The sequence below is a fragment of the Nicotiana attenuata genome, unplaced genomic scaffold (genome assembly GCF_001879085.1).
Source record: "Nicotiana attenuata strain UT unplaced genomic scaffold, NIATTr2, whole genome shotgun sequence".
Taxonomy (NCBI): Eukaryota; Viridiplantae; Streptophyta; class Magnoliopsida; order Solanales; family Solanaceae; genus Nicotiana; species Nicotiana attenuata.
Genome location: NW_017673663.1, coordinates 107,863 through 120,499, shown reverse-complemented (window position 1 = coordinate 120,499; position 12,637 = coordinate 107,863). Strand labels below are relative to the sequence as shown.

At 36.0% G+C, this 12,637-nt stretch overlaps 1 protein-coding gene across 1 annotated transcript; it reads left to right on the top strand.

The window, feature by feature from the left end:
• The first annotated feature begins 9,328 nt into the window (after positions 1 to 9,328).
• On the top strand, positions 9,329 to 11,193 carry LOC109216982 (heavy metal-associated isoprenylated plant protein 28). Its single transcript, XM_019381199.1, has 2 exons — positions 9,329 to 9,848; positions 10,698 to 11,193. The coding sequence occupies exons 1-2, from the start codon at positions 9,725 to 9,727 to the stop codon at positions 10,988 to 10,990; spliced, it is 417 nt and encodes a 138-aa protein (XP_019236744.1). The 5' UTR covers positions 9,329 to 9,724; the 3' UTR covers positions 10,991 to 11,193.
• Positions 11,194 to 12,637: the final 1,444 nt, after the last annotated feature.

Sequence of the window (12,637 nt, the reverse complement as noted above, 5' to 3'; positions counted from 1 at the left end):
GAGCTTCCATTCTTCGTTGTTGTATTTATTATTCTGCGACTCAGGTAACTCTTTAATCTTATGTTGCAGATATTTTCACATTAGCAAGAAGATTGGAACTCATCTTGATTGTTGGGAGCATATCCATTCAAATAAATGAGTGCTTAGCTAAATTTCTTTATTGTTAAATATATCTTGTTGTAGTTCATATGTAAAAAATAAATCCTTGGTTGATCAAACACTCTTTATTCATGTGTTATTTGTCTTTACTATCTATTATAGTTTTGATGCATATAAAATGAGATGTTTCAAGTAGGTTGTAATGTGCTTAAAGACTCCTTTTGCACCTTTGCAATTCTGGCCAGTTTATGATAGGCTATTCTTTAAAGAAAAATAACAAAAGAGCCATGCTTGAAACCTTTATTTATTGTGATAAAATTCAGATTTTACATGTGACCATCTCTGCTAGGATTTTAGATTTTTTTTTTTGGTAGAAAGTGGCTAGATTTTAAATAGGTGTTTGAAATTGCTAGTTAAAAATAAGGGTTAATGGCTTAGAACAAAAGAGGCCAGACTCTCAATTTAGCCCAGGTGGGCTATCTTAGTAAACCAGTATTTGAAATTCATTGGGCTTTCAGCTTATGCCCATTTTCGGAGCTCAATAATGGGCCAAGGCATATTCTGTCCAATAGGCCCAATGCCTTTAAGAAGTCTATAAATATTTTGTCCATTTATTTTATAGATGTTGGCTCAATACCATAACTAAATAAGCAAATTGGCCCACTTTCTCAATAAATAAATAGCTGGCCCATCTTCTAAAATCCATAAGCTGGCCCATTTCTCCTTTTAACAAGAAGTTGGCATATTTCTTTAAAAAAGATTGAGTTGGTCCAACATTTATTTGCACAATTTTTCCAACCATAAGGCTAGAAGATAATAATAGAAATCAGATTTCTGTTATTAATTAATTAACACCTTTTCTTTTTTATTAGTTGAATTGCTAGGCAATCAGTAGGCACGCTTAAATCTTTTCATTCACGGATTCGCTTGCGTGGCGTGATATTTGACATTCAATAATTTAATTCACTAATCTCTTACTATATCTATAGTTTTAGTTAAATTTCTAATCCTTTCACCATACTCACGGATTCGCCCGCGTAGCGCGATAGTAACTTTTTAATAGCGATAGTAACCTTTTAATAAATAATTTTGTCAAAAGCACAAATACAGTAATTTTTTCTGAAAATAATAGCGTGCTAATAATCCTTTTGTCATAACTGCGGATTCGCTTGCGTAGCGCTGTTACGACAAAATTAATAAAATTCGTTTTGGTCGCACATTCGCTTTCGTAGCGCGGTTAGGACAATTTTATACTATTTATATCATACTTTTTTTTAACAACTTTAATAATTAAAAGCGGATAGGTAAAACATGAAAATACATATAAATCACAGTTTGTCCAAAATTAATTCAAGCCAAGTTTAAGTCAATAAAGCGACCGTGCTAGACCACGGGACTCGGCGAATGCCTTATACCTTCTCCCCGGTCAACATAATTCCCTATCCGAACTTTGTTTTCGCGGACCGATAAAAATAGAGTCAAACCTTCCTTTGACTAGGGATTCAAATAAATGGTGACTTGGAACACCGAAAACCAATTCCAAGTGGCGACTCTATAAATAAAATAATCCCTACTCAAATTTGTCACTTCAATTGGAAAAACTCTTTAACCCACCATAATATCCATACACATGCATATTTTTCGGGGAGTAGAAAAGGGGTGCGACAGCTCTGGCGACTCCGCTGGGGACCAACTAGAATTCGAGCTTGTACATGTTGACTTTTATTTGGCTTTATTAGTTTTGTATATACTGTGACTTATTTGGGCATAATGTGCTACTTATTTGCTTTTTACCGCTTTGAAATTGTTGAACTGTACATAAAAACTGTCTTCTCACGCACCCCCTCTGAGTCTTCTTGAAATTAAAAATTGGGCATTTGCTTGACATAGCCCGCTTTCTTTGAGATAGCCGAGGTGCTTGTCACCCGGTGAAGGATTTTAGTCACACATGTTTTAGGCGGGGAGCACCACCAGTTAAGCCGGAAAGCAATGCTACCGGTATACTGACCTTCCTCGGCTCGAGTTGTCCGCTCGGTTAAGCCAGTCTAGATACTTTCTCCAATAAGATTTAAACCTAGAAGAACAAACCTCATGCCGGATATCCCTAGTAGGTTCGCTTTATTTGCATCACGTCCATTTGACTTAGCGAAACTCGGCACAGGGGCCGGGTCCGTATAAGACAGATATCCTCTTCGAGACTATCATGTTCATGTATGTGCTACTTGATACATCATTTGGAAGGCTTACTTGCAATGTCGACCGGTCTCAAAAAAAAAAAAAAAATATTAGTGTAATAATTCTCCTAGTTTAGTGCAAATAAACCTTTTTCTAAAAAAGAAAGAATATATATATATATATATATATATATATATATTGTGATAGTCTGGTGTGAGTTGTAATGATTAATTTTTCAAAAAAAAAATAAATAAAAATAAAGGGTACTTAGTTTTACCGAACTACGCGGGTTCGATTCTCACCGGATGTGAGATACGTAGGCAACCTCCATCGGGTTCAGCCCACATTTTTCAAAAAAAAAAAGGGGGGGAGCATAGAATTCCGCGTGTGCATAATATTTTCGAAAAAAAAAGNAAATATATCTTGTTGTAGTTCATATGTAAAAAATAAATCCTTGGTTGATCAAACACTCTTTATTCATGTGTTATTTGTCTTTACTATCTATTATAGTTTTGATGCATATAAAATGAGATGTTTCAAGTAGGTTGCAATGTGCTTAAAGACTCCTTTTGCACCTTTGCAATTCTGGCCAGTTTATGATAGGCTATTCTTTAAAGAAAAATAACAAAAGAGCCATGCTTGAAACCTTTATTTATTGTGATAAAATTCAGATTTTACATGTGACCATCTCTGATAGGATTTTAGATTTTGTTTGGTAGAAAGTGGCTAGATCTTAAACAGGTGTTTGAAATTGCTAGTTAAAAATAAGGGTTAATGGCTTAGAACAAAAGAGGCCAGACTCGCAATTTAGCCCAGGTGGGCTATCTTAGTAAACCAGCATTTGAAATTCATTGGGCTTTCAGCTTATGCCCATTTTCGGAGCTCAATAATGGGCCAAGGCATATTCTGTCCAATAGGCCCAATGCCTTTAAGAAGTCTATAAATATTTTGTCCATTTATTTTGTAGATGTTGGCTCAATACCATAACTAAATAAGCAAATTGGCCCACTTTCTCAATAAATAAATAGCTGGCCCATCTTCTAAAATCCATAAGCTGGCCCATTTCTCCTTTTAACAAGAAGTTGGCATATTTCTTTAAAAAAGATTGAGTTGGTCCAACATTTATTTGCACAATTTTTCCAACCATAAGGCTAGAAGATAATAATAGAAATCAGATTTCTGTTATTAATTAATTAACACATTTTCTTTTTATTAGTTGAATTGCTAGGCAATCAGTAGGCACGCTTAAATCTTTTCATTCACGGATTCGCTTGCGTGGTGTGATATTTAACATTCAATAATTTAATTCACTAATCTCTTACTATATCTATAGTTTTAGGTAAATTTCTAATCCTTTCACCATACTCACGGATTCGCCCGCGTAGCGCGATAGTAACTTTTTAATAGCGATAGTAACCTTTTAATAAATAATTTTGTCAAAAGCACAAATACAGTAATTTTTTCTGAAAATAATAGCGTGCTAATAATCCTTTTGTCATAACTGCGGATTTGCTTGCGTAGCGCTGTTACGACAAAATTAATAAAATTCGTTTTGGTCGCACATTCGCTTTCGTAGCGCGGTTAGGACAATTTTATACTATTTATATCATACTTTTTTTTAACAACTTTAATAATTAAAAGCGGATAGGTAAAACATGAAAATACATATAAATCACAGTTTGTCCAAAATTAATTCAAGCCAAGTTTAAGTCAATAAAGCGACCGTGCTAGACCACGGGACTCGGGGAATGCCTTATACCTTCTCCCCGGTCAACAGAATTCCTTATCCGAACTTTGTTTTCGCGGACCGATAAAAATAGAGTCAAACCTTCCTTTGACTAGGGATTCAAATAAATGGTGACTTGGAACACCGAGAACCAATTCCAAGTGGCGACTCTATAAATAAAATAATCCCTACTCAAATTTGTCACTTCAATTGGAAAAACTCTTTAACCCACCATAATATCCATACACATGCATATTTTTCGGGGAGTAGAAAAGGGGTGTGACACTTACTTTTTTTCAAAACAGTGCACCTTTCTCCTTATTTCATTAGTTCCACTCAAAAGCCAAACCAAACACCCCACACTTTAACTTTTACAAATTTCATAACAATTCAAGTGCCCATGAGAGGTGAAAATGTTCAAATAGATGGTTAATTCAAACAAATGAGTAAGACTTATAATGTGGTTGCCAAAGAAACAGGATTACAGGCTCAAAGGGGTTAACTATGATACATAACAATTAGGCGGGTAAAATATTTATATAGGCTCAACAAAAAAAACGCCTATATCACTTCCAAGACTGAACAAAACTACTATTTCGCTTTGCAAACACACGGGGCAAGTTCTAGACATCGAATGCAATGCACAGAATAACACAAAACCTTACACACACATGGCACATAACTCACTCAGGATTGGACTTATCAAGACACTCTAGTCAAAGAAGTTAAGCAAAGTTAAGATCATACAATTTAAGGTACTTATACAAGAGTCAAAAATTGAGCCTAAGCGTCACAACTAAAGTACTCACTATTCTCAAGGCATGACAAAGTTAGAAGATATTGATTCAATTCAATTCACATCACCATGGCTTCTCTCCTTAAAAAAATAAAACTACCTACATCCGGTTCAAACAAAACCCTTGGAAAAGAACCGCGGCACAAAGAAAAACCAAGGGGGAATTGCTACACTATCTACAAAGAAAATCTTTTTGTCCTTTCTCTTAGACTTACATCCCTCAAGAAAACTGTCTAGGAGATCCATCGTCGGGAAAAGTGTAATTTTTTTTTTCGTTTTTCGTTTTTCTAAAAAAAAATATTCAATTAAACTAACACAACTAAAATAGCATAGAAAGTCACTCAGACAATCTCCTCACCCCACACTTAAAATTGTGCAAAGTCCTCAATGCACACTAAAAATAACAAGAGGGTAAAAGAAACTCCCTGGTAGGCCAAAGGCCGAAGAATTAGCAGCTCATGGGATACTCAGACTTCTCCCACGTATGATCCCTTGTGCGGGTACCTCAGATAAAGTTTCAACACCTGCTCGCTTTTGCACACTTCCTGTTAGCTTTGATTCCATGCTCGTACTCCTACAAAACACAAAAATAATACTACAAAAAAAATAACACAATAAAAAAAATAAACAAAAGAAAAAAAATAAAAAATAAAAAATAAAATTGGGTAGCCTCCCAACAAGCGCCTTATGTAACGTCGCGGCACGACGCCATCACTTTCACCACTTTTCCTTCCACTTTGAGGATATGAATTGCGCCCCCAGTTTTGCATCAATTTTTGTGTCGCGTTCTTGGCGGTGGTGTAAAAGCAAATGAACCAAGTAATAGGTATCGCATCTTGCACTTCTTGGCCTTTAAGTGAGGAATGTCGTTTTGTCTCCTTGACATCACAAATTTAAGAATATAAGCACTTTGTTCCTCATCTATTGACTCCTCCATATGCTCGACTGGATCAATTCCCATGTCACCAACCAAACACAATGTTGAAAAGTGTTTAGAATGAGGTCCAATACGCTCCAACTCCAAAATTGCATTACTTTTGACATCCTCAATTTTGCACTCTTCAACCTCGGCAACATCAACAAAAGCATGGTCTAATGATTGGTATTCTCGTTTTAGCTCCTCAATTTGGCCTAGAAGATCTTTTTCAGCTTCACACAACTCATCACTAAATTGTTGGGCGTTACATGCATCAACTTTTGCACTCAATTGAGCCTCTAAGTCGTGAATAGAACTTCCAAATTGATCGATCTCTTGTCCCAGTTCAGCTCTTCCTTCTATAAATTGTTGCATCTCATTCATAATTTTCTCACGGAAACCTCCATATTCCTCTAATAATTTCCCGTGCATATCAAGAATGCGAACATCGTGTTCTACATCATCCAATTCGTTACTCCTGTCAAACTCACAAGAATTATTAGAATCAACATAAGAAGGGATTAGAGTAGGATAACAACACTTAGGACAATTATTCCAATTTCCATCACAAATAGTACATGATGGAGATGGTGCACCCAACTCGGTACTAGGAATATTTTTACAATATTGCCACAAGTGGGGTCCTTTACAATATGGACAAGGATCACAAAAACAAGAATACTTACTATCCCACCACTTTTCGTTCAAAGATGCCATGTATGAAAAAAAAAATTATAACACTAACTACACTAAATTAAAGTTAAAAACTTAAATAGATAAAAAGTAAAAATCTAATCTAGTAAGATAGTTAATTTCTAAGTCCCCGGCAACGGCGCCAAAAACTTGTTGCTCCAAAACGCACACGCAAGTATACGTGATCGACAAGTAATATAGGATTATAAGTCCAGATATCGTACCCACAGGGACTTGTGATTAACTATCAACTAAATTAAACCAAACAATTAATCTATTCAAGCGATTCCTAAAGTATGAATATTTAACTAAAATTAAACTAGAGTAACAAATTAAGAGATCAAAGAAAATAAGTTGGCGAATTAAAGAGACGAATTCAATGTGAGTGAATATTCTAGAGCTATGGGTTAGCTAACAATCCCGTTGAGTTTTCCACCTAAATTGTCTAATTAATTTATCTGGTTTATTGATTGACAAGGTTATTATTGCTCGTAGCCTTCTCCCGAAGTACAACTCGCCTATTCAAGCTAACCTAACGCCTATATTCCTATGGAATTAGGATTAACAAGAACACCTTTATAATTCCCGTATAATAACCAAGCAAGGCGATTAGGTATATTCCTATCCTAACCGCAAATCCGCTCCCCCTAAGAGTTAAGATCTTGCTCTACTCAATCTTATAGGCAATCTAGAATTCCCTCTCCCGAGTTCAATCCTAGATTCGTAGATATTATTCAATTGGTGATCAAGCAATCAAATAATTAAGCGCAAGATTGAATAAACAAACCAATATGATAAAATAATAAGAACAATTCAAGCTTCAAACTACAACGTTCATGTAGCACCCAAAACTCTAGAACTAATAAACTATAAAATTAAAGGAAGAGAAGAGAAGAAAAACTAGTTAGAAGCCTCCTCCAAGCGTGGTGTTAGATATCACCAAAAGTGGCGTCCTCCCCCGTCCAAAAATTCCTCTAAAAACGTTCTCTCCTGTATATATACCAAGTAGGGATGGGCCCAAACAATTATACCTTCTCCAATGTGAAAAAGGACACTTTTCCCGGGTTACTAGCGCGAGCTCGCGCATCCTTCGCGCGGTCTTCGCGCACCTTTCTGCCTCGGCTTGTAATACGCGTGAACTATGCACGACTTCGCGCGTTCTTCGCGTGTTTTTCACCCTGTTCCGTTCTGAATTTGGAAAAACGTAAAACATGAAAGTTGTAGCCCTTTGAGTTAGTTTTCCAACCATATATTGTGGAGCCAAAATGGAGTTCTGAGCAAAAAGTTATATCTATTTTACTAGACAGTGCGCAATCTGCCTACTGAAGTCTTCGTTTGCTCTAACTATCATCCGTTGACCCCCCAACACGATCCCGGCTTAATTCCTTGAACTTTTACTCAGACTTCAAAGCTCCAAATCACTTGAATTCATAACATCTTCATAGCTCGGAATCACTCCTACAAGGCATAAAACACACAGTTAGTGCAAAACACTAGCGATTAAAGCTCAAACTCAATTAAAGTGCAGTAAAATTAGAGTGTAATAATCGACTAAAATACGTAATTATAGCCCATCATCACTGTGTTATAATTTTTCGGCAAAGGGGGTTCGCTTGAACCCCTTCCGCTCCTAAATCCGCCCCCGATTAAGTATGGGGATGCTTTGTGGATTAAATTTAAAAGAAGTTTATTAGATAGTGACCTAGAAACTCAAAACGGGATAAAAGAAAGTGCAGCCTTATTCCTTTAGGGTTAATCCACGAAAAGACTACTTTGGCATCATGTAATGCCATGGGCCAGTCAAAAGCGCAACCACCTTTCCATGACAGTAAAAGGAATTTAGCAAATTCTTTTGGGTCATCACTTTTCACTTTTATCTTTGGTTTGCTCACTATTCAGTATTCGCTCGCCCTTTCAGCCAAGAAATATAAAAAATAGAAGTGGAAAAAGTTTGAAAAAGAAAAATATGTCTCCGAATATTACCTTTTGTTCTATAATAATCCTTTCTGTGTCAACAAATTAAATTTTAGTTTGGTATAAACATAAAAAGTAAGACTCCATTCACTATCGTTTCATTTTATTAACCCTTCTCAGTTAGGTGTGTCAAAATTGATCGACCCCTTATACGTTGTTTACAAATTAAAATCATAACTTCTCTATCTACATCAACGAGCAACCACAAAGTTATACTAACAGATAAAGAATTATGTAGGCTGGAAACTTGGAGAGGGAGTCACAGTTTTAGACAAGAGAATAAGGGAATGAAAGAAGTCCATGAATCATTATCAGTATAACCTGCAGATAGACCCCCTCCCCCGACACCCCCCCCCCCCCCCCCCAAGGAAAAAAATTGCTGTTTTAGGCAGTTTAATTTGCAACTTGACAACTATAACACTAACATTTTTTTAAACTTAATCTTTTATATGAGTGGGAATTTTAAATCCATTGATAGTGGTTACACAAAGGATTGAAACCTTAATAAAAAAAAATGAATTTGAAAGTTACTGGTGGTTACACTTGAAGACTACAGTATCCAAGTTCCTCAAAAAGTCAATTTAGTTTCTCTACTTTTAGATCCACTTTGAATTCAACATGATAAAACTTCAATTTTAGCTAAATAATCTTGTCCATACTAAATGGTAGCAAAATTTGGATGGAGAGGAAACAATAACTTTCGTAGTTAAGTTTCCAAAAACACTTTAAATCCTTAATTAACAATCTAATCCTTGGTATTTCGGAAGACAACTTACATGCTAAGTAATGCAGGCCACATGGGTTGTGAACAAAGTAATTGAATTATCCAATCCCACGAAAAAAAGATAATGCATCATATTGCATGCAAAACCACCACTTTATCTTTCTTGATTGACTTAGGAACATGATATGAGTTGATGACACTACTCTTTTTCACTCGTCCTAGTCACAATCCACGTATTTTTTAAAGAAAATTTCCTCTATTCAGAGAACCAAAAAATAGAAGTCTCTGGAGCTATAGCTTCTATATGACTTTCAGCAGCCAACCTTAAACAACAATGCTAAGAAATAGGATTAGTTTGCAGAGAATAGATCAATTAAGAATGTAAAAGAGAAAAGTAAAAGTGATGCTAGCTCTTTCATCCAACTTTTTACAAAGAATCTAGCGTGTCTTGTCTGCTGCTTTTGATTTTGGATTAGCAGAGATCGTCGTCATCAAAGTCACAATATACCCTCTAAATGCACTATATATAACTCATTATCGCCCAAATGCAACGTCAACTTCTATTATTACATAGTACTTACTATATATAACACAAGAACTAGAGTTACTTCGAATTTGGGGATGGCGGACATGCAGATAGTACCGGCTGGGAGAAATGTAGAACCTCAGTATGTGGAAATGATGGTGCCTCTCTACTCTTATGGTTGTGAGAGAAAAGTCAACAAGGCTCTTTCCCATATCAAAGGTAAGCACTATAATGCATTATTTCTTTCTCTTTTTAGTAAATTTTCATCTATAATTCAGAAATATGTTTTTAATAATCTTAAAAATCAGCAATCATGTTTTTGTATTGAGTTTGTAGAGTCTTGACTTGTCTGTTTTAAGTCTCTCTCTTTTTTTTTTTTTTTTTTTCTTCTAATTAACACAAACGCAGCCTTCCCAAATGCATGGACCAAATGGGGGGAAGGACGCAAATAGTCATTTTTAGGGACCGCTCTTTAAGCATTAGCCAGTACTATTTTATCCTGACAATTTGAAGTAAAATCTTAATTACTCCCTCCGTTTCCTGACAATTTGAACTAAAATCTTAATTACTCCCTCCTTTTCAAATTAGATGAGGTACTTTCCTTCTTAGTTCGTTCCAAAATAAATGACACATTTCTAAATTTGGATATAATTCAACTTTAAACTCTTCATTTTACCTATTTTACCCTTAATGAAAAGCTTGTGCTAACTATGTAACATGTTCATGACCTGGCCTGAATCGTGTAATGCCATTTGGTCGAGTTCTATGCTCATTCATTTTTCATTTCTTTTTTTGCTTGTGTGAGACATAGATTATTCGAAAATTACAATGGTATGGAATATTTCCTGGCGATAGAAATAGAAGTTATTTGCAGGGTTGTATATCTCATCAGTAATGACTAGGCTAATCTACTCACCGTCTTCCACTTTTATTCTAAATTTTCGAAACCAACTTTGCACCCATTAAAATGATGGATTTTAATTTGTGGTACTTTGCATCGACTTACTCTTGGCATAGTTACTCTTTAAACTTGTACTAATACCAGTGATATTGTATATCAAATTATAGGGATATACTCAGTGAAGGTAGATTTCGAACAACAGAAGGTGACAGTATGGGGAATATGCAACAAGTATGACGTGCTAGCCACAGTAAGAAGCAAAAGAAAAGCAGCTCGTTTCTGGAATGCAGAGGACAACGCTGGTGTAATGCAAGAATCGGAATCAGCTTCAGATTCTTCATCAACTCCGCCTTCTCGGCATCGATTTAGACCATCTGCACCACCTTTGGCTCTCTTAAGGACTCGATCACTAAGCTGGAGTGCTTTGAAAAAGGCCTTCACAAGAACATACTCTTTCTAATAACTTATTCCCAATTTCGTTACGTACCCTTTCTCCTCGCCACACGAGTAGGAATGTCTGAGCATGAATGTAACCTTTTTTTTTTTTTTTTTTTTTTGTAAATAGTTGCCACTTATGTCGGCGATTCAGTTTCCCATCCTTCTTTCCTACTCTTTTTTGTTTGTGGCACAAACAATTTATATATATGTATGAATTGGGTCTGTTATTGGCGTAAAGTTGGTCACCTAGCAGGTTAGCACCACTTCTGACTCAGTTGAAGTTTTTTTCCTTTTTTTGGCGGCCAAATTTGTTACAACTGACACTTCTTCTTAGTTCAGGCCATCACTCTTGGCATCCTACCATCAGTTGGTCATGACTGGCTCTTCTAACTAAGGCTGCTTTCTGGGCCGGGGCCGGGCCTAAATGGGCCAAACGGGTCGGTCCTTACGGTCCCGGGCTTTGGCGGGCTGTGCTTTGGCGGTCCCGGGCTTAACGGGCCTAATGGGTGGAACCGGCCCACTGTGGGCCTAAGACCACATAGTCCCGGGCTTAATGGGCCGGGCCTAAACGTTCCATGCTGTTTTTTTTTTGAATTTTTTTATCTAAGGCATTTTCTTGTAAATTTTATATGTACTATATAATTGCTTATACGTATATAAAAATTTATATATACATATATAGTATGTATAGTATATATAGAGTATATATATTGCCTTATATATATATATATATATATATATATATATATATATATATATATATATATATATATGCCTTATATAGTTTCTTGTAAATATATTATAGAATTGTGACTTAAATCTTCTAAAGAGTTAAATTTAAACAAAAAAAAAAATTGCAAAGAAATATACGAGGGAATGCCTTATAATTTTTATTATTACGACATTAACAAAAATGGCAATATCTTTCTTAGTCTTCCTCCCCCCAACGAAATAAGCACAACAAGGTGCTAATACCACCATTAAAAGGAAAAAAAAACTAATAAAGATGTGCCTAAAAACAAGTTACATATTAGTCTACATATTATCTCTAACAAATTTCATAAATCCTTCAAGGTTCAGAGGAATTTTCGTTGGTGGTGGCGGAAAAGAAGCTTGTTCATCACCCCTTCCGGGGAAGCAGCATCCTCCACAAGTTCCGCTAGCATTTCTTCATAAGCTTCGTCTATCTCCGGTTGTGATTCAGCAAGTCCAAAATTTCTTCTTTCCGAACGGATCCAATCTCTGAAGAGTACTGATTTTTTCAAGCTCTCCCTCATAGATGCTCTATGATCACCGATTTGAAGTCTCGCTTGACTGAAAGCGCTCTCTGATGCCACTATTGAAGCTTGAACACATAAAATATCTCGAGCCATCCTTGAAAGAACCGGAAAGTATTTTTCTTTGTCCTTCCACCATTCCAAAAGATCAAAGGTGCCGTCTGGATTCTCTTTTTCGAGGCCCTGCAACAAATAAACTTGAAGCTCATTTAGATGTGAAGTATCACCAATATTATCACCTTGAGAAGCCCTGAACTCCGTCCAAGAACTAAGTGCTTTTAGGCCCGCAGTTCTTTTAGATGATTGCGAACTAGACGAAGTAGGAGTTGGAACATTTGGTCTAGATGATAAGCATTATAAATTGTTTGAGCATTTATTTTAATTGAGGCTTT

Coding starts and splice junctions, on each gene's coding strand:
- LOC109216982 (XM_019381199.1), top strand. CDS start 9,725: ATGGCGGACATGCAGATAGTACCGGCTGGGAGAAATGTAGAACCTCAG. Junction 9,849..10,697: donor GGCTCTTTCCCATATCAAAG/GTAAGCACTATA, acceptor ATCAAATTATAG/GGATATACTCAGTGAAGGTA.